At 38.7% G+C, this 27,446-nt stretch overlaps 1 protein-coding gene and 1 long non-coding RNA gene across 4 annotated transcripts in view; one reads left to right on the top strand and one right to left on the bottom strand.

Annotated features, from left to right (window-relative positions):
- Positions 1-3,481: 3,481 nt before the first annotated feature.
- ntn1a (netrin 1a) overlaps positions 3,482-27,446 on the top strand; it is a 67,773-nt gene continuing 43,808 nt past the window's right edge. The window contains exons 1-2 of one of the 3 annotated variants that reach the window (XM_024289709.2): positions 3,482-4,031; positions 4,216-5,241. In XM_024289709.2, coding sequence (XP_024145477.1) covers positions 4,227-5,241 — 1,015 coding nt within the window. In that variant the 5' untranslated portion in view covers positions 3,482-4,031; positions 4,216-4,226. The remainder of the gene's footprint in view (positions 4,032-4,215; positions 5,242-27,446) is intronic. The other 2 variants (XM_024289708.2, XM_024289707.2) reach the window with 2 other exon arrangements.
- Positions 14,588-27,446, bottom strand: part of LOC118599131 — a 27,513-nt gene continuing 14,654 nt past the window's right edge. The window contains exons 3-4 of the long non-coding RNA XR_004948422.1: positions 19,007-19,140; positions 14,588-16,420 (exon numbers count right to left, since the gene is read on the bottom strand). This is a non-coding gene — a long non-coding RNA (uncharacterized LOC118599131). The remainder of the gene's footprint in view (positions 16,421-19,006; positions 19,141-27,446) is intronic.

The raw sequence follows: 27,446 nt of genomic DNA, 5'->3' as shown, positions 1-27,446 counted from the left end.
TTGTGTTTTGTCTTCGTTTAGCTGAAGACAGCTTGAGTTTAGATACTATTGGCTAGAGTCCAAAAGTGGAGGCCCAAGAATTGAACCCTGAGGCACTCCACATCATAAGGAAAATCTCAAAATCCTGGTTTTCCAACTACCTTTCAAACCAACCTATCGTAATCTATGTTGGGTCATGGTGTTGCTGGAGCCTATCCCAGCTCGCCCATCCATCAGAGGGCTAAAAATCACAGTTACTAATGAAATCAGCATATTCTCTTCCTTTCTTCATGATATGATCTAATAATAATAATAAAGGAATGGTTAGAAACAAATTGGCCACTTAAATATGAAATGATAGAAATCTGCAGCAATGTATAACTGATAAGACCAAACATTAGCAAAAAAAAGGCAACAGAAAACTGGAATAAAAACATCCCGAGGCCTGTGAAATAAAAAACATTTCATCTGGACTTTCACTTTCATCACATACACATAAAACATGTTTTAATCAAAATTGCACAATGGAAGCAATCTTACAATTCAAGTTTTTTTTTATTTAAATTTGGCTGCTCTGTGCAATCCCCGCTTCAGGGAAATGCTCGCCCATGTACACACAAATGTGCACACACAATCATTTAAATATCTAATTGAGTAGCTGTGAATTCCCCTTCTCTTGAAGGGACTCGACTGTGGTGACAACCCGAAGTAAACAAAGTTCTTACAATTCCTGCACTTTAAAGCCTTAAAGTTCACACCTTTTTCATTAAAATCTTGATTAAATAAACAATTCAAATGTCATTTTTTTAATTGAACTTTTATTTTCTTGTAAAAAGACTTCAGTACAAAAGCAAACAGAAAAGCTTTATTTTAGAGCTGTCTGAAGCTACAATCTTTCTCGTTTTCTAACACTGCAGGAAGGTTCAAAATAGCAGGAAACTAAATTCAAAATAGGTGAAAACCAAACACCAAAATAAAAGCACACGTCAACAAAACACTCTGGAGAACTTGACAAATTCATGATGTAAAAATAATTCAAAATTTTTGCTCTGAAAAGCAGAAAATATCAGAAAATAACTATGACGACGATTTCTACATCAAACATATGTGAAAATATTGAAAACAAATACAGTAAAGGAAAATAAATCTAAAATATTTGACGATTGTTTTTAACGAAAAAAAACATGTTTTTTCTTATTAGTTAATAATAAATATCCTCAACCACTTAATGTAATTATCTAATATTAATGAGTTCATTGATATCCACATATGTACAGAACTATACATTGTTGTGTTAAAGTATGCATGGTATTGTCTAAAAAGTAAATTATAAAAATATGCTCCGTATACTTAAACTTTATTATCTCCAGAGAGGAGATACATAGACCATACATATTTTAACATTAACATTATAATAGAGTTTAAAAAATATTAAAATGTCACTTGTGTCAATTATTTTTTTAATTTGTTTAATTTTGTTTTTAAAAGTGATATGGTCATGAGGCCCTGTGACAGACTGTCAGTCTGCTCGGAGCGTATACCCCACCTTCACCCTAACAGTCAGTGGCTAGGATAGGCTCCAGCAACCCTGAAAGCAATTCATCAGGTTTACAAAATGAATGGACGTATTTGTTTCCTCTTTTAAAGTTGCATTTGCTTTTACTTTCAGTAAGATGTTGCATTCATATTTTGCAAGTTTCTGGTTTACTTTCACATTTTGTTTGCGCACAATGTTTGTACTGAAACTTTCAATCTGAATTTCCTGCTTGAACATTTTATCTTCATCTTTTGTTTCAAATAAAAACCTGTCGGCGTGTTTCCTCCTGATTCCTCTATTGTCAGTTTTCTGAGGTCTGCATAAACTTCCTATAACTGCAGACTCATTTGCATATTTAGATCTGTTCACGTGTTCATTGAAATGCATTAATATATCAGAACAATTAATAATATGTTAGCATGATTTAGTCATTTGACTCCATTTAAAAAAGATTCACATTCTTTGTATTTTTTCAATGAACTTTTAAGCAATAATTTTTAAGCAAGACTTTTCTGTTATATGTGGATATATTGCTATATAAACTACTTTTTATACTTTTACACTTGAAAACTAACGATTTTGTCTGTTTATCTACATTTACAGAAGCTTTAGAAAGGATGTTTTCTTTGTTTGTGGTATCTCAGGGAGTTGCTTGATACTAAAGGAGATTTACAGCTATCTTGGTCAAGAAAAAAAAACATTCTAATCTGTAAATGAGTTGGAAGAATATCTGAAAGGTCAAGAAAATCCTGCGTGTTTTTCTAAATCTGCACATAATGTTTGACCTTCAATTTACAAGTTTCACTTTTTAACTCACGGTCGGATTAGAAAAGGGGATTGGAAATCTGATACATAGAGTGGGAGTTCTGTGGAGGAGTGAAAAAATAAGAATGCCTTTATCAAGAAAAAAAAAATCAGAAAAAGTCAGAGGAACTGAACATCCAGTCCAAGAAACTTATGTTTTTCATTTGTCTAAAAACATTTAGCTTAAGTTATTTATGTGAAACTCCATCCACACGACCATCATCATCGTCACCTTAAAGGTGTCATAAAAATGCACCCAACCGGACAACTATCAAAACACTTTAGATATTCCCCAGACAAAACAATATAATAGCAAAGAAAAATACTGTTATGTTGGAGTCTTTGGTTTAATCAGCTCAGTTATAAATAATCTTACCTTCATGCCTTTTGCAGTGGAGTGAAGAACCTGCATTAGAGGATGGGATAATCCATCCAAAGCTGTACTCGTATTTTTCCTCTTTACTATTGAAAAATTGTCTCAAGAATTTATGGTTTTCCAAATTTATTTCCAACTTTGATTTAAAAAAATAACTTATATTGTTGCCTTCATTTATATGCAAAATTAAAGTAAGTTTGGAATCAAAGTGATTTGATGCAAACAGTATTTGCATAAATAAGCATCAATGGATCATGAGAATTCTAAATGTGACCTCATGGAAACTATTTAAAAAAACGTTATTTCTGAGATGTCGACACTGGATGGGTGTGTGTTGCTACACACACTCGACACACGCACCAAAAGGTACACAAACGCACACAGACGCACTGACACACATAGAAAAACCAACACACACACCAATACACAAACATGACAATAATATTTATTTATTTGTTATAATGTATTGGTTTTAAGTAAAATATGTCCAGTTTAAACAGATCTCTTCTTGACCCAAAGTGTGTCCTTAAAATGAATTGTATATTTAAATATATATATATATATATATATTATCAGTGATAAACAAAGTAATATCAGGTTATCATTTCTGCTTTTCTTTGAGGGAATTCATTTAAAAGCGATTCTAATAGAAAATGTGGTGTGATTGCTCCCCCTTGTGGTGTAAAAGTGAACGACACGTGGCACTCCGCTAACTTCTGAGCGCTAGATGGCGCTGTAATAGTGGAGCCGACATGCAACAGGTCATCTTCAACAGCTGTAGGACTTCAAGGGAAAGCCACAATTCAGAAGGGATGCAAAGTGCTTAAAGATACAGTTAAATCTGCATTAGTGTCATTATCTGCGGACTCCCGCGAGCTGCTGCTGCTCAGCAGCGGCCACGCGCGCAAGTTCCTCCTGGACGCCGCCCGGCTGTTCAAGATTTGATTTCTCCATTCACTCAGTTGGATTATTTTGTGTCGGATGAAAGTCATCAGGTGTGGCTGAGACGGAGAAGGAAATCCAAACCGGTCCCTCCGGAGATGCTCGATTGCGTCCCTGCGCACGTCAGTCTCCCGATGCGCCACCAGTGGACGTCCTTGTTCCGCCTGGTGTCACCCCTCAGAATGAGTATCCCTCAAGTGATGCCAAGCAAGATCCGAAAGTGAGAGGGCGGTGGGGAAGGAGAAAAGGGGGTTGAAAAGACCTGCAGGAGGAGTGGGGCTTGCATTAAGGACATCAGCGACTCTGAGATCCAGCCGCTCCTCTTTTTACGCACGAGTTTTACGCACCAATCTAAGTATTTAAATAGCATTTTTTATATTTTATTATTTTCAGGTAAGTTTTAATATTCATAAATTTTAAAAATGAAAATGTTTTTTGGCAAACTTAACTTCTGAGTGATACTTTTACTTTTGGAAAGCTTTTGCGCTAAGCGCTCTCCTCCTGTCCTCTCTCCTCCTGTCCTCTCTCCTCCTGTCCTCTCTCCTCCTGTCCTCTCTCCTCCTGTCCTCTCCTCCAGCAGGACCTGTGATGATGAGGGCCGTGCACGCCGTGCTGCTCGCCGCCTCCCTCTGGTTCCGGAGCGCGTTTGGCGGCTACGGCATCAGCCTGTTCGCGGCGCAGACCTCTCCCCCAGACCCCTGCTACGACGAGCACGGTAACCCGCGGCGCTGCATCCCGGACTTCGTCAACGCCGCCTTCGGGAAGGAGGTGAAGGTGTCCAGCACCTGCGGGAAGACGCCCAGCCGCTACTGCGTGGTTACATCCGCGGAGAAGGGCGAGGAGAGGACCAGGAACTGCCACAGCTGCGACGCGTCCGACCCTAAAAAGTACCACCCTCCCGCGTACCTGACGGATCTCAACAACCCGCACAACCTCACCTGCTGGCAGTCCGAGAACTTCATCCAGTACCCGCAGAACATCACCCTGACTCTGTCGCTTGGCAAGAAGTTCGAGGTCACCTACGTGAGCCTGCAGTTCTGCTCCCCGCGTCCCGAGTCCATGGTGATCTACAAATCCATGGATTATGGCAAAACCTGGGTGCCCTTCCAGTTTTACTCCACGCAGTGCAGAAAGATGTACAACAAGCCCAACCGGGCGGTGATCACCAAGCAGAACGAGCAGGAGGCCGTGTGCACGGACTCCCACACGGACATGTTCCCTCTGACCGGCGGCCTGATCGCCTTCAGCACGCTGGACGGCAGACCGTCCGCGCACGACTTCGACAACTCCCCGGTGCTGCAGGACTGGGTGACCGCCACGGACATCAAGGTGGTCTTCAGCCGCCTGCACACGTTCGGCGACGAGAACGAGGACGACTCGGAGCTGGCCCGGGACTCCTACTTCTACGCCGTGTCGGACCTGCAGGTCGGCGGCAGATGCAAGTGCAACGGGCACGCGTCACGGTGCGTGAAGGACCGCGACGGGAGCCTGGTGTGCGACTGCAAGCACAACACGGCCGGGCCGGAGTGCGACAGGTGCAAGCCGTTCCACTACGACAGACCGTGGCAGAGAGCCACGGCCAGGGAGGCCAACGAGTGCGTGGGTGAGTGCACGCGCGTTTCCGGTTTATCCTGAACGCAACTTTTGCATGGACTTTTTTTTTTTCTTCTTTCAATAACGAGGGGAAAAAAAAGTTCAATTTAGTTCATTATTTTGGATCTAAAAATAAAATGTGCACATTGAAATACATAAAGACGTGTCTTGTAAAATAAAAAAAAACAAATCTTAGCTTTTAAATCATACAATTTAAAGGTTAATTTTTATTTTAAAATGAATAAAAAAATAAAAAAAATAAAGAAAAATAGGATTTTAGACCATTTGAAATTGCAGCTTTTTTGTAAGTCACTGCTGAATCTAAACATGTTTAAACAAAAACGCACAAAAAATATATAGTTAAATTTTACACAAAAAATGTAAATATGAGGTGATGTCAGACTCAAAAACTGGAATTTTTTACAACTTTTAGAAATTTCTTGAAAATTTCACAGAACATGTTTTGCAATTTTTAGGAAATTATCTATGTTTCAATACAAACTTGGTTTTAAAGGTTTGTTTTGAAAATATCTAGTAATTTACTGAATTTTGTTCAGATTTATTTCTTTATTAAGCCTTTATTTAACCATATAAAAACTATTGAGATCTAAATCTGTTTAAGAAGGGCGACTTGAGGCCAGCACAAACCATGTTGACAATAAAAAATAAACAATATGATTTGAATTACTACTATTTAAAATCAAAGTGGAGCAATGTATCTAATAAAGTGCAATAGATATAAAACAGACAAGAAAATGAGGTTTTAAAAAGTTCAGAAAAGTTCTTTATTTTTGCTCAGATATTTTGAATTGTTGTGAATTTATTAAACTGTTTTATTATATTTCTCTCTTAAATTATTGGTACATTTGTGGAACAAATGAGCTGTGGAACAGCAGACTTACAGACATCATGGAGTTGGATGAGGTGCGCCGCATGAGTGGCGATGACAGACAGCTACAGAGGAGGGAAAGCAGAAAGGTGCTCGATGAGAGACGGGAACACTTGAGATTTCAGAGCGACGCAGGGCGTTCCGGCCCATTCAGGCTCTTGAAATCTTCTCTCAGCCGCAGGTCTGATCGGTGAAGGCGGCTCGGCGGCGTTTGACAGCTGCAGATCAGGTCACGTGGAAGCTGTTTGAAAGGTTTCTGTTTGCTGGCTTCATCCATTCCTAAAGCCTTGTGAAGACAGGATTTGGGGCAGATGAAAACACGCTGCTGAAAGTCCACACTCAGAATTACACACAATTAAACTGAGCCTAAAGGGAGAGTTTTGCTCATTGCTTATTCTTTCAGATGTTGTTAAATTTCCACAAAATAATAAAATATAAAGCACTCTTGATGCAAACTTTGCATCTTAGTTGTAGATTTGACAGCTTTTTAAATTAAAATCAATTATGCTTGAACCTCCTCAAATTAAACTTTGTTTGTTTGGCCTTTCACTTTCACGCTTTCCCCTTTTCTTTGCAAAATATTGAGGAGAAAAAAGGGAAAATCAATCCCACTTCTTTCTAAATTGGTGCTGTTAGATCAAGGGGGACGAGTTTAAAGGTCCCCCTGAGAGTGTGAGAGTTGAGAATGTCACCAGGCTTTCATTAGGAAAGTGTGCATTGAGAAAGTGTTTCCGTGTGCAACGAGATGTCTCCCGGTGTGGGAATAGTGGGACCGGCCCTCCCTGGTCCTGACTAACAACATCAGAAAAGGTGGAAAAATGAAAAATCTGTTTTTAGGGCTCAGTGAGGCTGAGGAAAAGCATGAAAAATGCAAAAATAGATTTTTTTTATGCTACTTTCAATGTTGTGCTGCCAAAGAGTTAATGAGGAGAAAATCTTTTTAAAACAAGGCATAAGTGGGGGAATTTCAAGCAAAAAAGGGATTTTTTTTTATACTAAACTTGTTCTGGAAGGTGAATAACAATTTTATCCAAACCCAAAGCTTCAGTTATGTTATAAATGCCTTTAATAGTGACTTTCTTTGAAGTTTTATATTTTTGACCCAAACCATTTGTTCTAATAAGTCTCAAAAAGTCACATGAAATGCAGTGTGGAAATTATTTCTATTACTTCCAAAACTTTAGAAGACTGTTACTTGAGTACAAACAACCAAACAAGAAATAAAATAAAAGAAAAAAGAAAATTTAACCCTGAGTAGCATCTGAAGGAAATTTGACAGGATCTCAGGCCTTTAGCCTGGGAGTCAAAATTCAGGGCTTAAAATTTGGATCAAAAGGTTTCTACATTTAGTCAGTGCTTAAGACTTCTTAGCTGCATCAAAAGTGTCCTCGAGTGTCCAGAGGATAATTTTAGCTTTGTTTATACTCCGATATCATCTGCGTGGCTATGACGGATCTTCTGCTTGTTTTTTTTTTTCTGTCTTCATCAAAATATACTCAGCAGAAAGGGCTCCTGATGACTTCCAGGTGTTGTGTGGGAACACCTGACTGACAGAAACAAACAGCATGCAGGCAAGCCGCCACGCTCCAATTAAAATAATTGTGTTTTTGTGCAAGAAAGAGAGAAAATCAAATCTTTCAATTTGTTTTTACGTCTTATAATAATGTTTGTGTATAATAAGTATTTTTTTTAATGAACATATGTGTGCGTAAAAATCTTCATTTAGGATGAACTGCACTGTAATTATTTCCACTAATCTATTGTAAGTCTGCTTCTACTTGAGTTTAGGCAAAAATGTGTTTTTTATTTTTTGCTAAATTTCCCCCCAAAAAGTTAAATCAATGTCCTTGCTGATTATTTTTTCCACATTATAAATTTCCATAACTGTGCAAAACAAACTCCAGCTCTGATTTCACCATTTTTCAGAAATGTAAATCGTGACCCAAATAGAGCAGAATGTTGTGCAGCTGTGAAATATTTCCTGCTCTCTGGTTGAAGTTTGGTTCCGTCAGATGAGTGTAGATGATCTGTGAATTAGAAGGAATGTTTTTCAGCTAAAAGACTCTAAAATGTAAATATTTTTATCTTTAAAGCTGCATTGTTGAGTCAAAGCAAACAAAGATGGAAATAAATGTCACCTTTTTAAAAAAAAAACCTTCACTTCAAATGGGAGGAGAATGGTCTCCCATTCTCGAAGATCCTCTTTCTCATGGGTTTTTATCAGTGTTTACAACTGGCTTTATAAACCAGGACCAGAAATAAGCGGCGCCGGGTCCAGACAGCTGAGCTGCTTTCTGTTTCACATTCACAGAGCTGCTGTATCTCTCTGATGAACGCTGGGGAAGTACATTCTGTAAGCAAGGCTGAGTGTGCAGCATGCAGAGCTGCAGCTGATCACTAAAAAAGGCAGTAAGAACAGACGCTCACATGCAGCAGGAGCGAGGGAACAAGAGAAGAATTCTGGAGCACCAGAACTCTGGAGATAAGGCAGACGTGCATCAATGCAGTTTCTGTTTATTAGAAGTGTTGTGAGCACTTTTTGTGTCCAGTAAGTTTATTGTTTTATGACATAAAAAATAATAATTATCTGAGGTCAGACCACTTGGTTATCATTAAATTAGCCTTTGCTGTGAGGTAGGTAGCAGGTTTGAGGTTTGTATCATGATCCAGTTGGAAAGCCAAAATGCAGAAGATCTGTGCAGATCAATGCTGCTTTACAGACATTTTTTTCTTACAGGCAGGACTGTCAAAACCACAGGAAGCAATTATTCCCTCATGCAGAACCAATTTTAAAGTTCTCACTGTTTTTTTTGACAAATCCTTTGAGTCACACTCCCTCACTCACCAGCTGCTGTGTGATTGGTCAAACGGATGCTGAAGCTGCAAGAGTGCGATCTGAGCTTAATGCTATCCTGGGCATGTTTATATTATAAATGGGGTCATCTGGATGCTTACTTTTTTTTTCAATTATTTTTTTTATCTTCACTGGTAAATGTCTATGTCTTCTCACTCCCAACTCGTCACATATGGACGTATGGTTTGGCCCACCCTCCACGCTACTTTTGGACGTTTTGGGTGTCTCCAACTCATCGTTTTTTGATTTGCTGACTGTGAACCGGTACTGGTCCGAGGGTCGCTTGGTACTGGACAGGTAAAAATGCATCATCTAATCAGGGGGCGGTGGATTAGACCAGTACCTAGACCAGTATTGGTTCCAGGTCTGTTACCACATCTGGTACCACGTCCCAAAGGCTAGGGGCCTGTTATTTAATGGAAACAGCCAGAACGTCAAAATATGACGAGTTGGGGAAACCAGAAACGTCAAAAAGCAATGAACCATACATCCATATATGACCAGGGGAGTGAGATTGTATGGGACAGACAGCAGCTCTGGTTCTCAGAGGTCAGATTACAAGAAGACATATTTTTCTTTAGTCCTTTAGCTTAAAGACCCAATTGTGTTTTAACATGTCCCAGTAGCCTTTTTCTGATGATAGAGGGCACGTCATAAGAAAATTAAGCTTAAAATTTCATTTCTGAGTGTTTCTTTACTCTAATCGTTGTGAATCAGGAGAAGATGAAAAAATCTTGTCTGAAAACAGCGTGTTTGTTGCAGAGACGCTATGACCGCAAGCTCCCTGCTCTGCTCCATTCTGATGACTGGATAGCTTCAGTATTGCTCTGCATTTTTGTTGCACCGGTAATGTTATGTTGAAGTTGTGAGGAGCTTTAAGCTAGCGAGAGAGAGAGTAAACAAAATCACAATAAGATCACACTGGAAACACTTTTAAAATAGATCCAACGATGATTGAAGTGGGACTTCTGCTTTTTATCTCAGCATTGAAGTTTGTCCAACTTTTTTCCATCCTGTTGCCTCATTTATTGCTATAAACTGTACATTTAGACATTTTCTAGTCTGAATTCACACCAGAGCTGCTGCGTCAGACCAAAGTTCACTGAATTTACAGGTGAAAAACTTCCCTTAAGTCTCGAGTGGACCAGGTACATATACTCTGGTCGGCCTGCAAAGTCTCATTTCACTTGCAAGTGAACCCTGGTGTGGTTCGTCTACAGGGTGAAGCAGACACAGTCCAGCGGACCAAAGAGGAAAAGTAAACCATATGACCCAAGACACACTTAAATGAAATATTTCTGCTCAACTTGCTTTCTGCTAAACCAAACATTTCCATTCATATTTCAATAGAAGAAGGTCTGAAAAGTGTTTAGGTTGTCCAGAAATGTTCTTCTCAGATGGCTGTTAACTTTTCCTCTTTAGTCGGTGCTTCAAACCACAACATCTGAGTAGGATTTTCACCTCGTAAAAAGACATAAAACCGATGAAACTGTTTGCTCCTGACTAATAAATTTGTGCTCTCGAACTTGTGCAATTTTTTAACAAACATGATCCCAAGAATGAGATAAACAGATTCATTTTCAAATAAAAGTCAAATTTTCCCTTTTCATTTTTGCATGACACCACTTTATGTGTTAGCCACAAAAAACACATTTTCTGAGCTCATTCGTCCCAGCAGCCATTTTTCCTCAAGTGGACGTCGTGACAAATAAAGCAGATACTGTAGAAGGTGTGGAAGCGTCTCCGATCTTGGAGCTGTTACTGTCAGCACTTGGCAGCAGCCTTTTTTGTTAGCAGGAATTTTGGAGCTTGTTGTTGCTTGTCATGCAGACTGTTTAAAAAGTCATTCAAGTTTTGACAGAATTCCAGTTTTGAACAGATAATAAATTCTCAGAGGCTTTTGAAGACTTTATATTCCTTTTTTATATAAAAAAGATTTAAAAGGGCTGTGTGAGTGTTTATGCTAGAGGAGAATCTGCAAAACATCTGAAACAGTTTTCCAGAAGGATCCGCTTGCTCTCTGAAGTTATTCTCAAGTGCAAAAATATAATTGATTATGGATTATTGGGGCTATGAAAGCGAGGGCGCTGAATGTCATGCATCAAAAGCCGTCAGTTTTGCAGCCTGCGGATCTGTCGCCCGGCTCGGCGGACGAGCGGGTTTGCGGTTGTGGTTTTGTTTCATTGCTTTGGCTTCACCGCATAATTGGAACCAGACTCTGCTTGCAGTGTGAACACACTTCTCAAACCGGTGTCCACATGTGTGCTGGTCTTTCTGCTCAGACCAGAAACGTGACCTCACAGTCGTCCTTTGGAAATGCTTTGCCATGAAGCCGGATCCCTTTACTCTCTTGGCTTCTGGCCTGCACTCATTTCCTCTCTTCACCCTCGGTGGAGCCAGCACTCAACATGGACTGCGGTTGCTTTTTGTTTAACAACATCTGACCAGGCCAAGAACTTCGAAGTTACACTGCTGTTTACCTGCGGTGGAGCGGGAAGCAGTGTTCATTTGATTTAATGGGAGCTGCACTACACAGAGGCAGACTGTTGAAAGCTTATTTAGTCAATAAAAACTTTAGATCCTTTGTTCATTTCCAAGAAAAGTAAGAAATAGATTTAGCGGAATGAGGCTAATTTGAGTAAAAAGTCAAATCAACATGTCCCCTCAACATCTGAAAGTTGCACATATTCCTCTCTGTCTCTGCTTGTTTCACATTTACCTGTTAATCTCTATTTTATTTTCGTTGCTAAGCCCGTCTCTCTGTCAACATTGTGTGCCAGCGAATGTTTACGCAAACAGTAATTCTGTCCAGGGCTGGAGGCTTTTCAGCGCCCGCAGAGACGTCTGTTAATGAATTAATTGGTGACTTGATGCCGGAGTGAAAGCTGAGGGAGCATCTCTGTTTGTTGTGGCTTTTGGCACTGAACTGCAGAATGAATGAATGTGTGCGAGTGTGTGTTAGAGATGGAGAGATAAAACTGAAAGGGAGACGTTTCTGAGTAATGGAAAGTGTTCGTTCTATGGATAAATGAAAGCCACAGCAGTCATGATCAGTCTGTGTTTGCGAGCCAGGCACCAGTTTCTCACATCAGATGTGTGAACGTGACTTACACCGCCATGCCTGTCTGTCACTTCCTTCAGGATTTATGTTGTTAATTAACTGCTTTTACACTCCGGAGACTGTTTGCTGCAAAATGTTATGGATTTTTTTTCGTCCTCCATCAATGTCTGATTAAAAAATGATAATGTTCAGTAGTCGCCAGGGGCAGATTACATAGAGGCCTCAATCTCCATAATAAATACTCAAAGTTCTACTCCAATCATAATTTTTTTTATTTTGTAAAATCGTTCCTAGAAGTGTTTTAATTATGGGTGTGCAGTTTTTACCCAATACCAAAGAGCATTTGTCCTTTTTAAGACATTTTATGCACAGAGGCAGTTGCTCATTAGATGTATAATTCTGGTCTGTGGGCGGGACTGTTGACTCAGAGCAACCCCGCCCCCTTCCTCTCCCTGTTGCTGAGAGTTCTCTCTGCCTGCTCAAGCACGTACTTATTATAGCCCCAAGCTAGCATTAGCGGCTCAAAAATAATGGTGAGCAATATTGGATCAATCCAGTCGTACAGTTTTGGGCCAGCTCGGACGAGAAAAGTAAATGCGTAAGGAGGTAGAGTGGTAAGAGAGACTTTAGCCCCAGGTTTTTCTAGCATCTGGTTTTCTGATCCAATGTGATTTAAATTAAGAAATACTCCGAAATCCAGTTTTAATCATAAGTGATTTTACAGAGGTCCTCTATTATGAGAAAAATGCTACAATAAGATGCTAAAAAACACAAAACAACAGGCAATATTTAATTGCAATGTGTAATACTTTTGTTATCAAATTATGAATCCCATTTTTCTATGTACCCTTAAGATTAAAAGGCATTAAGATGCCATTGTCAAAGTTTATCAAAGCACCCCCATTACTTGAGAACAATGGACTATTCCATTTGTGACTTAACAGTAAGGGTGTAGGAAAAAAATCGATTTGGCGATATGTAGTGATACTTTATTCGGCGATACTTGTATTGATTTAAAAGGCCAACATAGAGATATTTAATTCATTATTTAGGGGGTTCCTAAAGTTTTTTACTTTTGTTTTCCACTTTTGTTCTTCTTATACTAAAAAATATTTTATTTTGGAAATCAGATAATGTTGATTGTTCCTTTTAAGAATAAATATATCAAATTTTACCAAAAGAAAAGCACCATGAATTTGTTTGGGTAAATGAGATACATTTACAGTGCTTAATGTTGTGATAATTAAATAAAATGAAATTTTCCATTTTATTACAATGGATTAATATTCAGGAAGGCATACTCTTAAAAAAACAAAATAAAAAAAGAGTTAAAGATTCTTTAGGTATAGTTTTGGGATATATCGTGATACATATTGCATTATTAGTCAGGTATCGCAATATGTATCGTATCACCAGACTCTAACCAATACACACCCTTACTTAACAGAAGTAAAGATTAAAGATCAAGTACATTTAGGAAGTCCCCTACTACTCTAAAGACAACCTACTGCAGTACTATCAAGTACCCTGGATTTAACGTATTTTGGACACATGCTCACTACTTTTTTTCTTCTTCTTTTTTATACACATTAACATTTTGTGAAGACTATTTATGAATCCACTGTGTTGTGATCATGAAAACTTGGATGATTTATCAAAAACTAATTACACATACCTTTTTTCCTAATGAAAAATCATTCTAATACAATGCATCATGGTCTATATCTGCTGATCTAGTGAGCATTGATGCAAACTGGTTTCTCGCAGAGACTTCTGGGAAATTTCCAGGCCACTTGATGTTGGAATTGTAAATATGGACACCTCGACAAAAGGGCTCACGGACTTTATAGTGCACAAAATAGTACACGGAATAGTTAATAGTTAGGGAAGTCGGACACAACCCAAGTTAACAGTTCGATATGAATAATATATATACATACATATATATATATATATATATATATACTAGGTAAACATTAAACACAGCTAAAAGCTGAAATTATTCTAGAAAAAACAGGTTAGCCAAAGGGAAAAGGCAATGACCAAGAAGACGGCCTAAAAAAAGTTTTTCCTGCGTCTTTTTTATGTCACACTTTTCCTTTTTGAAGAGATTTGAACCGAGATGATGAGAGTCACGGTATGAAGTTGTCACAGTCTGGATGGAGGAAGCTGATTAAAAACACCTGAAGCTTGATATAAAGTTGCAGGTAAGTCCTTCATCCATCACCACTTGAACCGCTTGTTCACTTAGCTGTGTGAATATTATTTAAAAACTAGAAATTAAAGAAAATAAAAATAATAATAAATACATGCAAATAAGTAAACAACAGAAAAACAGGGTCAGAAAACTATATTTTTTAATTTCTCCTGACATTATGATTAAGTCTGCTTGTATTGCTTCTTGTGACAGAGACGTTTTGACCAAACCCTTGCTAGATTATGAGTGGGTAATAAGTATTTATATCAGAAAATATTGAGAATGCATCCCTAACTGTTTCCTTTTTCATTCAGTCATCTGGATTCTAATCATCATTTAAGTCTGATTGAAAAAGTTTTTTTTTTTTTTGCCTTTTCCCTCTTTGGGCCCCCAAACTGCAAAACCCACCACTGTACTCTGCAGACGACTAGCTCTCTTCCCACAAGGACTGCTGGGAAACTTCAAATATTTTCTGTGATTCATCATGGACACTAGGTCTGTCAGCTGTTTATTTAGCCGCAGCTCCTCATCCAGCTCAAATGTAGCAGAACCCGAGAGACTATTTTGTTTTCCTTGCTCAGCTTATTCCGGTTCCTTGTTAGAACCTCGAGTCTTTGTTAGTCTCACCACACGATGACAGTTTTAATCAGCTTTCAATTGAGTTTTGACTCTAACAATTTAAAGACTTTTCACTAGCTTCATAACCACAAATAGTCTCGCCGCAACTTTTGTTTTTATTTTCTGGCAATTTTTTTGTGACTGTTTTCAATTGATGGGAAATGGACTGGACCATCATTTTTGGTGTGCAAAAATAAATAAATAAATATTTGAAAAATGTTTTTGAGGAGACATGTTTTTTGGACAAACCTAGTGCCAGATTTTATACATTTAACATTTTGTAAAATAGTTCTAAAAGCAAAACAGAAAAAAAGATTAAGAAACTAAAATGAAGTCTTGAAATCTATAAAATGTGACAGAGGAACAATAAAATGACTTCAGCATCTGCTTCTGCCATGTAATGCATTAATAAACTTTATTTCTTAGGGACCCTTTTCACAATTGCACATTTTTATTCATAAAAGTTTTACTATGTACTTTCTTTTAGTACAGAAATGAGCATTAGATGTTCTGATATATATATATACTCTAGAGCCATTGGGTTGCCAGGATTAGTGTTTGCAGCTGTGAACAATGAAAGCAAAATGACCAAAAATGAAAAGAAATAAAGATTGGTTGAGCAGTAAAAGCAAAGACTTCAACTTTCTCTGGTTTGCCCAAAATAAATATATTCCAAACCTTTCCCCACATTTTTTCTCTCACATTGTTTCAGGCAAAGTGTCTACAGCGCCCACTACAATAACATCAAAATAAACGCTGTGCTAAAATGTGAGAGAAAGAAACATAACAAAGGAGGCCTTTTGCACATGAAGCAGCTGAGCGTTTGACTCAAGGTGAAAGTCCTGGCAAAACCTCTCTGGCAGCGGTGGCTCTGCTCGCCGACAGGACCACCTAGCACGAGCGTGAGCGCAGCGAGCTCAGCGCAGGTCCTTAAGACTCACCATGCGGATGATTAATGGCTGGATGGAGTTACGCCTCCATACAGCAGCCTGCTGGGCAGATCACAGCGCCCCCCGCTGTTACTGTGGCACAGGCCTGTCGTCATCCGCTTGAGCTGGAGCTGGCCTCAAAGGCAGAAGAGTTTCGGAGCTGCCAATGGACTTTACAAGCTTTACTAAAGTATTAAATCAGAAGGAAATGATGAATAAACATGCCTTTCTTTTGTTATCACTTTCTCTGTCTCTCACAGTTTTTTAAAAGCACCTGCGACAGATCAATGTAGTTAAACAACTTTATTGTGCGTCAAACACTCTGAGCCTCTGCCAGACAAAAAATACCTTCCCTGTGGCTGCTCCTGTGTGTCCCTCTCTGCGTTTCTGCTGAATAGCTGGCAGTGATTTATCAACAAACTTTGTCTTTCCCATATAAGTCACGATGCAGGCTGTGTCTGCCTTTGTGTGCGTCTGTGCATGGCAGCTCACCAGAGGTTTGCAGCACTCGGAGGTAATGGATGCCTTTTAAAATCACGCTTGCTTTTGTGTGTTTGTACGTTAGTCCATGCAGCCAGGAGTCACAGTCAGCTTCGATACGATTCTCCAGGAGTACGAAGGAGGGGATGAGCTGCAGGTTGCTGCACAAAAGGTTGCAGTCAGCCAACAATAGCATTACAAAATAAAGTGTTGTCATGCAATCATTTCTTGACCATTAACTCATTAAGACGTGTAATTAATTAATCAATCTAGTTTTAATCCTAATAATTTCAGTGAAAAGCCTCATTTTAAGGTAATTTCATTTAAATTCCTGACATTGTGTCACAGTAGACGATCTAAATACATCTAAAAAAGTGGTTTTATGAAGATTTTTAGTATAGCAGACTTCTGACCTTTACTCAGTTTGGTGTCTTTTCTGAGCAATCAAAAAATATTTACCATGAACTTTCTTATTAACACTTTTATCTCAAATAAAATGAATAAAGACACGTAAAGTTTGGTTTGACGACAAGTTTTGCTATGGCTACCGTCTGCTAGCATGATCCTTGGTTGCACGAGTGTTTAATGCACAACAAAGTTGTGTAACTACATTGATCTGTAACTAATCAATCATTTCCTCTTGATTTAATATCTTAATATCAGTGAAAGGCAGGCTCCTTTGTACAAAGAAGGCTCATTGCCCAACTTCTATCTATGGCAGAAGTGGAGCATTTTATATGAGGGGGTAGAAGAATTTGGAATGGGGGGCAAATGAGAACTCCAAAGTGGAAGGCCATTACAAGTGAAATGATTAAAAATAAGTATTTCAGTTTAGTTATTGTTATTATTACAACAGCAGTTATTGTCGCTGAGGTGTTATTACTGATGCTTAAAGACCCACTTCAATTAAAATAATCTTTTTTGTGTTTTTAACACGTTCTTGTAGTATTTTTCTCGTAGTAGAGGACCTATGTCAAATAATTTACAATTAAAACTGCTTTTCTGAGTATCTCTTAATTCAAATTATGTTGCATCAGAAAACCGGATGCTTGAAAATGCTCAGACTGATGACGCAACTACTGACATGGGCGTGCAAAAATCTCCCCTCCCCCTGCGTGCAACCTGGCCCGCTCACGCTTAAGTGTGCGAGACAGGATGAGCGTTCAACGCACCAGCGGTAGCGAATTGCGATCCTGGACCAAAACTGTACGACTGAATTGATTCAATATTGCTTGGTTATTTATGGTTATTTTTGCGCCGCTATTGTTAGCTTGAGGCTTGTGATGGGGAGGGGGCGGGTCGCTCTGTCAACAGTCCCGCCCACAACATTTGTGTTTCTGATGAGCTACCGCTGATGTGCTTAAAAAACGACAAAGACTTTTTGATTTTGGCAAAAAACTTCATAATCATAATGGATAGATCCTAATATGAAAGAGAAAAGGGTTGTGCAGCTTAATATCATTTTGCAATCATAACCAGACCTAAAAAATAATCTATTTCTTCTCATTTGATTTTGTTTTATACTCTTTTAGTTGCAGAAAAAAAAGAAGCCACCATGAATTATGTATGTGTGCATGTGTCGGGTTGTGTGAAGTGGAATGCAGCCCTCTGGGAGGGTAAAGTTTGCGCGGCAGGGGGGGAGGGGGGTCATCTCAATTTGCCAGGGGTGATCCCAGGTTAATCCATCACTCATTTGCTTTAGCAGATAAGGCACAGAGTGGGGTGTGGGGCGGTGGGTCCTCACTTTCTCGCCGTCTCCTTCCTTCTATCACCGTCATCTTACAAAGGCTCTACCAGCCCCCACACCCCCTCAAAGCAAAAAACTCTGAATGAATATATATAGATATATATATATATATTATTAAGCAGGTTGGATTTTTCTTAGGTTTTTACATTGAGCATAAGGGGTTCAGTTCTTGTTACTAAAGGTCCCCCCCCTTTGTTTTTAGCTTGAAATGCTTCCATCAATTACATGAAAACGTGAAAGGGCTCCCCGCTTTTTTGCTGTTTCCTTTTCCATCAGCTTGCCAGCCCCACTGCCTTTAGGACAATGCAGCCAATTAATTAAGGTTTGTGTCCAGCCGAGGGCGGCCTCAAAAGCACTGGCTTCAGCTGATTGAGCTCTCTAGTGGGGCCCATTTTAGAGACAGAAGACAGAAAGAGGTGACCATGTGTGCCAAAAAAAAAAGAGGAAGGACGAAGGGAATAAAAGCAGAAAGAGGAATGCTACGTTCACAGCGAATGCGATTTGCGCATCAGTTGTGCGTCCACTGCCACTCTCCACCTCGAATTGACTACTTGACACTTATCCAAAGATGTTTCATAAACATGATGCTACTGCCGCATGTGGGAGGAGCTAATATTAAAAATGTTGACTGTATGTCTTTTCATGGAAGACATGAATGATACCACAGCATGCCAATTTTTCAGCAAATTAGGTAGATGGCCATGAGGTGGCATTTGTAATAGAAGAATGGACAACTTTTTGACATCATTCGGAGGCCATCCAGGCACCTTTCAAGGTTGCACAGTGGCAGTCTGTTGACAGGTGAGTGGTAGGGAGGAAGTAACATGATTATTGACTGGTCTCCAAGGTCCCCAAAATCGTCTGAGTATTGGCTGACTTCAGACTGCCAGCCTCCACCCACCCCCTTGCCCCTGTGCTGCCGTCCCACTACCACCACCTGATTGTTATATTATGATAGCATGGCAGTCACTCGATGAGGGCTGTTGGCATGGGCGGACACCTGGTGATGACCGGACGTCAGCTTGGCGATCCCAGCCACTGTGGGTCCAAATGGGAAGACTGCATTGATGCTACACAAAACTCATCATGGCGTTGATTGCACCACAGCAACTCAGAGAGGAGTTCCAGTTGATGCTGGGAAGAATACAAAGACAACACAGTAGAGGACTCTTTTATTATGTCTTGATGCAAATATGAATAACTTAAAGTTTAAGAGGAGAGAGATCAGATTGTCCTCCAAGTTGGTTTTGGACTCCACCCACTGATCACGTCATCAACACCTCACAGGCCAAAGCTGAGTTCCTGATTGGTTAGGGGTTAAATTGTTGGCCAAAGTTCAGATATTTGAATGCGCAGACGCCACAAATTCACAAATTGCGCCACACAGGACGTCTTATTGTGTCTGTGCATTGACTTAACATTGAAACTAATGTGCGAATCGTATCAGTGTTGGTGAGCATGCTCCAGACAAGTGCTGTTTCAACAGCAAGTGCTGCTGCAGCTGGGTCTTATACTTGCAGGACGCGTCTCGGTTGATGTGAAATGCGTGCTTCGGTGACAGCCCCCCTCCCCTCCCCCGGCTGACCAAGTCATCAGGTTCCCGTGTGAGTCTTCAAATAACAAAGGCCTTATATCTCTGGAGAGCGACAAAGCAAACAAATGGACCACATTACGGGCTCGATAAGGAAATTATTAGGAAATGGAGTCATTATTGTTAATATTTGTGTTATGAGATGAGCAGTCAAACTTTCAAAAAATGACCCCTTAAGGGTTTCCTTTCCCTTCATTCACGCTAAGAGCTGGATCTGTTTGACAAGAGGAAAAGCTCACTTGGCCTCAGTTTCCCTCTTGGTATCTCTGGATCTTTTGTCTCCTGGGACAGATTGAAATGTTATGTACCAGGTTTCTATAGATATCCAGATGTTCGGCTAAAGATAAAAGAGAGTTTACCGCTCTTTTCTCTGGTTTAACTTCTACCATATTTTTTGAGCTGTATTGAACCCACTTTTTTTTACTTCTCACCTTAGACTATTTTCAAAATAAAGGCTCTTTTCTTTATAATCTTTTCCTTGGTAATATATATATATATAGTTCATAAGTTTGCATTTGATCTTTTAGACAGTTAAGAAAATAGAAAAAGTCACTTTTTTGTGACTGATTTTCCTTTTTGTTATAACAGGCATACATTACTTGTAAAATATTAAATACTGTTATGACAAACGTTACATTTTTACATGAAAATATAACTGGATCTTTAAATTGGGTGGAACTTTCTGTGTGTTTCAGGACATTTACAGTTTCTGTCGTGGGTGTTTGGTTGTTGAAGGACAGAGACAGGCAGCTGTCTTAACAGAATAAACTGAAAAAACCCAAGACATTGGCTCAAAGGAGAACAGAATAAAATTCAAACGTAAAATAAAACTACGAAGACAGAGCGGAGGTGACATAAAGACCTGGCAGGACTAAACTGAAACAGAGCGTGATGCATGCGCCCTGATGATGATCCACAAACACGCAACAGCTGTGGCCATCACAAACTCAAAGCAGGTGTGCACACGAAAAAGAGGCAGTTGATAAAATAACTAACAAGACAATCTAAACGCAAAACTAAGCACCAAAGATGAGAAATGAAGAAAACAAAAGTCCGTTTTGCCGACAGAAACACGGAACAGCAGGATCTTCATTTTTAAACAAAAGGAGTGCTGGGTTTCTGTGGGTGGTTTCCATAGCTGTGGGTGGGAAATTAAATTGACCTGGAGACCTAAAAACAAACAAAATTGGTTGAAAAGTAATAATAAAGAGTGAGGCTACCATAAAAAAGATGAAAAAATTGACAACTTAAAATAAAAACAGAGGAATAATAGTGTTGAGAGCTGAGGTTACTGCCACAGTCAGCGCTATCTGTAAAACTGACATTGATCTCACCAACATGAAGAATTTAGGGTTTACACTAGAATAATAGCAGATTTGGTTTGATTGAGAGGAGACTACAAAAAAAGATGACATATTGTCACTTAGATTGTTTTGATTTCGCATTTATCTTTTGTGAGCTTGTTCAAAATGATAAAGTTACAACTGTTTCCATGTTTTTGCCCTGTGGGCTGTTTCCTTTGGCTACTCCTAAAGCTGGATTCACACCAACTGTGATAGGTGCATCAGGAGTATCCATTTTCAATGTTAAGTCAACGTACAGATGCAGTCTAGGTCCTTCAGTTTAAATATGTGAACTTAAGCAAAGATGACTTGTCCTACACATTTTCATTCCCAACTCGTCATATATGGACGTATGGTTTGGGCCCCCTCCACATGACTTTCTGACGTTTTGGGTGTCCCCAATTTGTCATTTTTTGACATACTGGCTATTCCCATTAAATGACAGGTCTCAAACTCTCGGGACGTGGAACCAGCACCGGATTAGGATTAGTACACCTGTACTGGGACATGGAACCAGCACCGGATTAGGAATAGGACACCTGTACTGGGTCCTGAGGGTTGATTACCCTAATCGTTCGGTTAGGATACACCAGGCCACAGACAGGAAAAAATGCACAAATGCATCTGTGTCTTCTATGCATTGTAAAACAAATATACAGTGCATGTAGTGATCAAACTAAAAACTTTAGACAGTAACTTCTACCACTTCTACCACGTCTGGAGCGTCAAGTTTATTAACACATCCCAGGACAAGCATCCAATGCAAATTTGGCTGTCAATTACATTCTGTGGGAACACAGAATAATACATACTCCTTAAGTCATTTACTCCCTTTAGCTTACTTCAGTTCTTTCTTTCAGCATCAAGTGATTCTAGTTTCTTGCTCTAAAGCAAACCAGGGTTTGCTTGTTTGATCCAGACCAAAATTTAGCACCAGAAGATTCACTCTTACTAAACAAGGAAGACTATTCAAGGACATGAACCCTGGTGATGGTGTGAAAGCAGGGAGGCAATGAGTGATTATACCTGAAGGTATAGCGTTTCCATTACACTTTTGCGCAAAACTTTTTCGAAATTTCTAGAATTTCGATAAAACAATGTTTCGAAAAAACAGCGTTTCCATTAAACCATGATTATGCGAAAAACTCGAAGTAATTCCCGCGATAAGTCATTAAAAAAACATGACGACGGATTTAAACACTATTTTCATGTGCAGTAGATTCATTCACATTTCTGCCACGGAGCTAGCTCTCATCTTTCCCATTCAGAGAAGACGTCTACGTCTGATCCGAGCCTTGGAGCGGCAGGCTCCTTAAACGCGGGAGCGACGTAGAGTCAAACAGTTTTGTTAAATCGTGGTTGAAGAATTCACCGAAGAGCTGTGGATTCAGCATTTTTGCATGACACGCTCAACTTTTGATGAGCTGTGCGGTGCCCAAGGCAGCCAGTTGCTGTGAACAAGCGCATTTGACCAGCTTTTCCTGCTTCCTGTCCGAAACGCCATATCCGGTTAATGGTCACGTGACTCGTTTGTTTCGAAAAAAGTGTTTCCATTACAGTTTTTCGAAAAACTACTGTTTCGATACGGCCCAAATACCACCTCCTCTAAGCGCAAAAACTTTATTTCGAAAAAGGCGAGTTTTTTCGAAATTGTGGTGTTTCCATTAGGATAATTTAATATCGAAATTCCGTTTTTCGAAATTTCAGATTTAATGGAAACACGAATGTGATTATACCTGAAGGTATAATCACATTGAAGCTTTCCTTTTTCCCTCAGTAAGGTTTTTGTGACTTCCAGTCAACTTTGAAAAGCCAAACGTATGACCCACTGGTCACAGATTTTTCCAGAACCATTTAATACTTTATGTTAAGTGGCCAATTTGATAATTACCATCAATTTCCCTCGCCCATTGAGCAACACCATCATCCTGTAGCCAACAGCCGATCCCCGGCCTATGTAAAAATGTAAAGGAAATATCTTTACATCCACAGCACATTGGAGGAAACATAATTCCTGACACAAGTTTCACACCCACCTACGACATTTAGATTGAAATCTAGAAGAACGAGTAGAAAAACCAAAGATCTTCTGCTTTTTCCAAAGTTTTAAGGTTTTTTTTCTGTTTGTAATGGCAGACTGTGTCAGGTTAGACGAGATTCCCAACTCCTTTTTTTGACTAATTGTTCCACTTCTCTTTAACACTTTCCTGCAACACCTACAATTTACACACAAAGTTGGATACGTATGAAAATGATTAAAAGGTTTCGATATATTTTTAAAAGCTGCTTTAGAAATCAGACCCTGTGGTTGCAGAAAAGACTGTTTCTGATGAATTGGTGGATATTTGTAATCTACAGATGTCTAGACAGATAAAGTTTAATCCGAGTAAAAGCAAAGTCTGTGTCTGTCAGAAGTTTATCATGAAAACACAGCAAACTAAAGGATATTCTCGTTCGCATTCGGTGGATGGATGGATGGATGGATGGATGGATGGATGTGTTGGGTGGCTGGATGGATGAGTTGGATGGATGGATCAGTTGGATCTGTTGGATGAATGGCTTTAAGGATGGATGGATGGATGGATGGATCAGTTGGATCTGTTGGATGGATGGCTTTAAGGATGGATGGATGAATGGATGGATGGATGGATGGATGGATGGACAGATGTGTTGGGTGGATGGATGGATGAGTTGGACGGATGGATCAGTTGGATCTGTTGGATGGATGGCTTTAAGGATGGATGGATGGATGGATGAATGGATGGATAGATGGATGGATGGATGGACAGATGTGTTGGGTGGATGGATGGATGAGTTGGATGGATGGATCAGTTGGATGGATGGATCAGTTGGATCTGTTGGATGGATGGCTTTAAGGATGGATGGATGGATGGATGAATGGATGGATAGATGGATGGCTTTAAGGATGGATGGATTTAGGGACAGATGGATGGATGTCATCAATATGATACCAGTTCTTAAGTTCTTGCCGGTTCTTGTAGAAAATCAAATGCTTCTTAAATACTGTAGCATTGCATAACATAGTAATGCTACAGTACAGGTGAAGCTAAAGGTTGTGTAATGGAATATTAGTACAGAAGACATGCAAATGAGTTTATCTGTGGCTGCAATGGCAGCAGGACTGACAACATTTGACTATTTTGATGACATCAATGTAAGATGCTATAGAATCTTCTTTCAGGACCTAAAGTCAGTTGTATGTATTCGGGGGTTGACCCGTATGAGTGCTGCCTTTTTTTAAAACAATTAACCTGATGTTTGAATTCTTTTCCACCAAGATAAAACTTGGTTGTTTTTACAGCTTGTGCTTACTATTTCAATCATTTTCTGTTGTCACATTATTAACCCAGAAAAATTGAGATTTAGTTGCGAAATGCTCAATTTACTCCTTGTGTGTCATTCGTTTGCTTGCTCTGGCAAAGACCGTTCCCCTCACTAATTGCCTTCTGCTGATGACTAAATTAGATTGAGGTTTTGGGTTTCTGGATCGTTCCCCCCCATCCCAGTTTCCTAAATTTGTCCTTCAAACCAAGTCAAATGTGTCCCACTCTGTTATGGTAGAGTTCCAGTGCTGCATGTTTTTTCTAGAAAACAGTTTTAGCTCCTTAAAAACCCCATATAGCTACTGTTCCAACAATCAGTTAGACCAGCGGTGCATTGAAATGTGCATGTGTGCACCAGCACGCATGGTTTCCTGTGTGCGCGAGGCCACATTTCACACTCAATGGGAGGACAATTGCCACGGCGGTGTTGGGCAGCGGTTGTGGTTCTGGAACTGGTTCAGTACAAACATTTCTGCTCCATCAGTGTCAGAAACAATTGGCATGGACCGAACCAGCTGTTGCTGCACTTGAGAACGCACAACCACAGTGTGATGGTGTTCCTTTTTAAAAAGTTGTAGAAACATTTGAGATATTGTAAAAGGATTACCTTTTTTTTCTTTTTCTTTTAACATTATGGTCCGTAAACTTCTTGTGAATGCAGATCAATAAATCCATACTACAGAAGTTTAAAAGGCTTGTCACACAACAAATATGTTCTTTTATCTAATCTCATTTGAATTTGTCTTTTGGCAACATCCCCAAAATATTTAAAACTGATCTGTATGTGTCCCACAAGAGAAAAGTTAGAATGTTTTTGGACAAGATGGCAGAAATCAAGACTGTAAAAAGGTTTTATTTTCACTTTTGAAATAATGCAACATTTTAAAAGGTTTAATGAATAAATGTAAAACTTTTGATCAAATATTTCCTTCCTTTTTGTTGACTAAAGAAGAAAAGCGCTAGACAAGTATATGCCATTTACCATTTAAAGTACTAGATGGTCATAACTGTATAAGCCATTTTTTTAATCCCAATTACAAATGTTAATTTGCTTAGTAAAGTAGAGCTCATACTTTATCAAATAGGTTTATATAAATGTAATTATTTTAATATCAATATTTTTTAAAGGTTAAATAATTAGTTGGGCATAAATATTTTCATGGTTGGTACTGAAGTTCTTTAAAGGTTTTGAAAGCCACAGCAGGGTTAAAGACTATAGAGATTTTTTTGTCAGAATAATGGATGGATGATGGATTTTTCTGCTCATTTGTTAAATGACTGAAGTAAGTTCAACTTGATTTCTTTTGAATTTTAATTTCTACTAATACTTAAATAACCATCTTTCCTCATACGAGCAGATGGATCGTTGTACAACTTTGATGCTATTTTGACTGTGAAGTCCTGAGTATAAAAAGCTTCAACTTTAGCTGCTTGTTTCTTGTTTGCAGTGAAGATCCAAACATTTATTAAAACAATCTGGACTGACTTGAGTTCCTCTGGAGAAAAAAAAAATCTACTTGAGATTGCTTGAATCATAAAGCCTAACATTAGTCCAGATTGAAACACAGATTGAATAATTTCTTTTGAGTCTACATAAAATATATTCCATGAAACTCATGCATATGGATGCACACGCTTACCCTACTGGGATCGTTTTGATTCCCTCTTCCTCTGTACATTTTCAACAGCACTCGGCCTCCTCAGTCCTCTGAATTTATTGTAATGTGATGAATCGATTTTAATTTTTAACTAAAGCATTATGTTTATTTGATGTAGAAGATTAAAGGTTGTACTGGTCTGTGGAGTCAAAAGGTGATTTAAAAAATCTTCTCTCATAAATTATAATTCATTCTGAAAACACTATTTCAGTTTTAGCCACAAAAATAACATCAGAATGCTGAATATTTTAGGTTATGACTGCATATTTTTCCTGATCATCAACACACTGACAGACGTTTCTCCTCTGAAAAAGATTTCCAAGAAAAGTTCATTATTTGAGTGTGGATGAAGGATCTCAGTCGAACAGGTGGAGTTATCTGGAAGAATGGTCAACTTTTTGGACATACTTTCACCATAGCTATAAAAGTTCAGTAAAAATTTGCCCCTGAGTTGTAGGCAACCCCACCCCCCTTCCCCTTGCCATCACAGCTACTCTATTTTTCAAATGACATTTTTTCATCTGTTTTTTGATTCACAGGAAATTGAAAAAAAAAATACTCAGAAATGCTCTTTTACTTTATTTTCTTTAAAGATGTCCTCCATCATCAGAACCTTTCCACAAAAACACCAAAAAACACAATTTTGATCGGAGAATACACGTTTTTTTTAGAAATATTTCTCTTAATATATTGTTGTAACCTCCACTTTTGCTTAAGTTGTTGACAGAAATACCACTGAAGGAAACCTTTACAGTGCATTTCACAATATTACCCAAGAACCCATCTGGCACTCACTAAACTGACACCAAACATTTCACGTTTCTCTCTCTTGCTGCTGATGTCTCTGTTAGGAAAGATCTCTGCTGCTTAAGCCAAAGATGTTAACCATGCTACAGATAAAGCTGAACAAGAAAAAGCCAATAAAATATTTCCAATAAAAAATATAAAAGGAACCTTTAAGTCTTCTCATATTAACAGAGTTTGGAAATTGGAGGTTTTATGCCGATGAGAAGAAATATTTTTTGTCCGCACTTAACCTTTAGAAATTTCTTAACTGATAAGTTTACCAATCACATCAGCTAGGTTACAGTTTTTATTCAAAATTGAACATGAAAGTCTCACAAAGTTTTTAACTTTCAAATTTTAGGCTTAAAACAAACACAAAAAGAGTAAATTGTGATTTAATCCTTAGTGGAACTACGCCTGTTTTTTATTTTTTTAGGAAATTTTTAAGTTTTGACTTTGTTTTTGGATTTATACATTTATTTTATCTCTATATGTCTGTTTTTTTTCATACAAGACATAAAAAACGGTTTGGTCTAAATGTTTTATGATTTTTCTTTGCAGTAAAAAATGACTATGTATTACTCAGAGTTGAGTTTTTTTTGACAGTTTCAGGTTTATTGTAAAATTATTGTGTAAAATAATGAAAACTATCTTTTTTTAAGAAAGAAGTTTGGGTTGCACAAAAAAAGAGATTTTAAGCTTTGGCAGAAAAAAGCAG

The sequence above is a fragment of the Oryzias melastigma genome, linkage group LG1, assembly GCF_002922805.2.
Source record: "Oryzias melastigma strain HK-1 linkage group LG1, ASM292280v2, whole genome shotgun sequence".
NCBI classification, from domain to species: Eukaryota; Metazoa; Chordata; class Actinopteri; order Beloniformes; family Adrianichthyidae; genus Oryzias; species Oryzias melastigma.
This window is presented reverse-complemented; position numbering and strand designations above follow the sequence as displayed.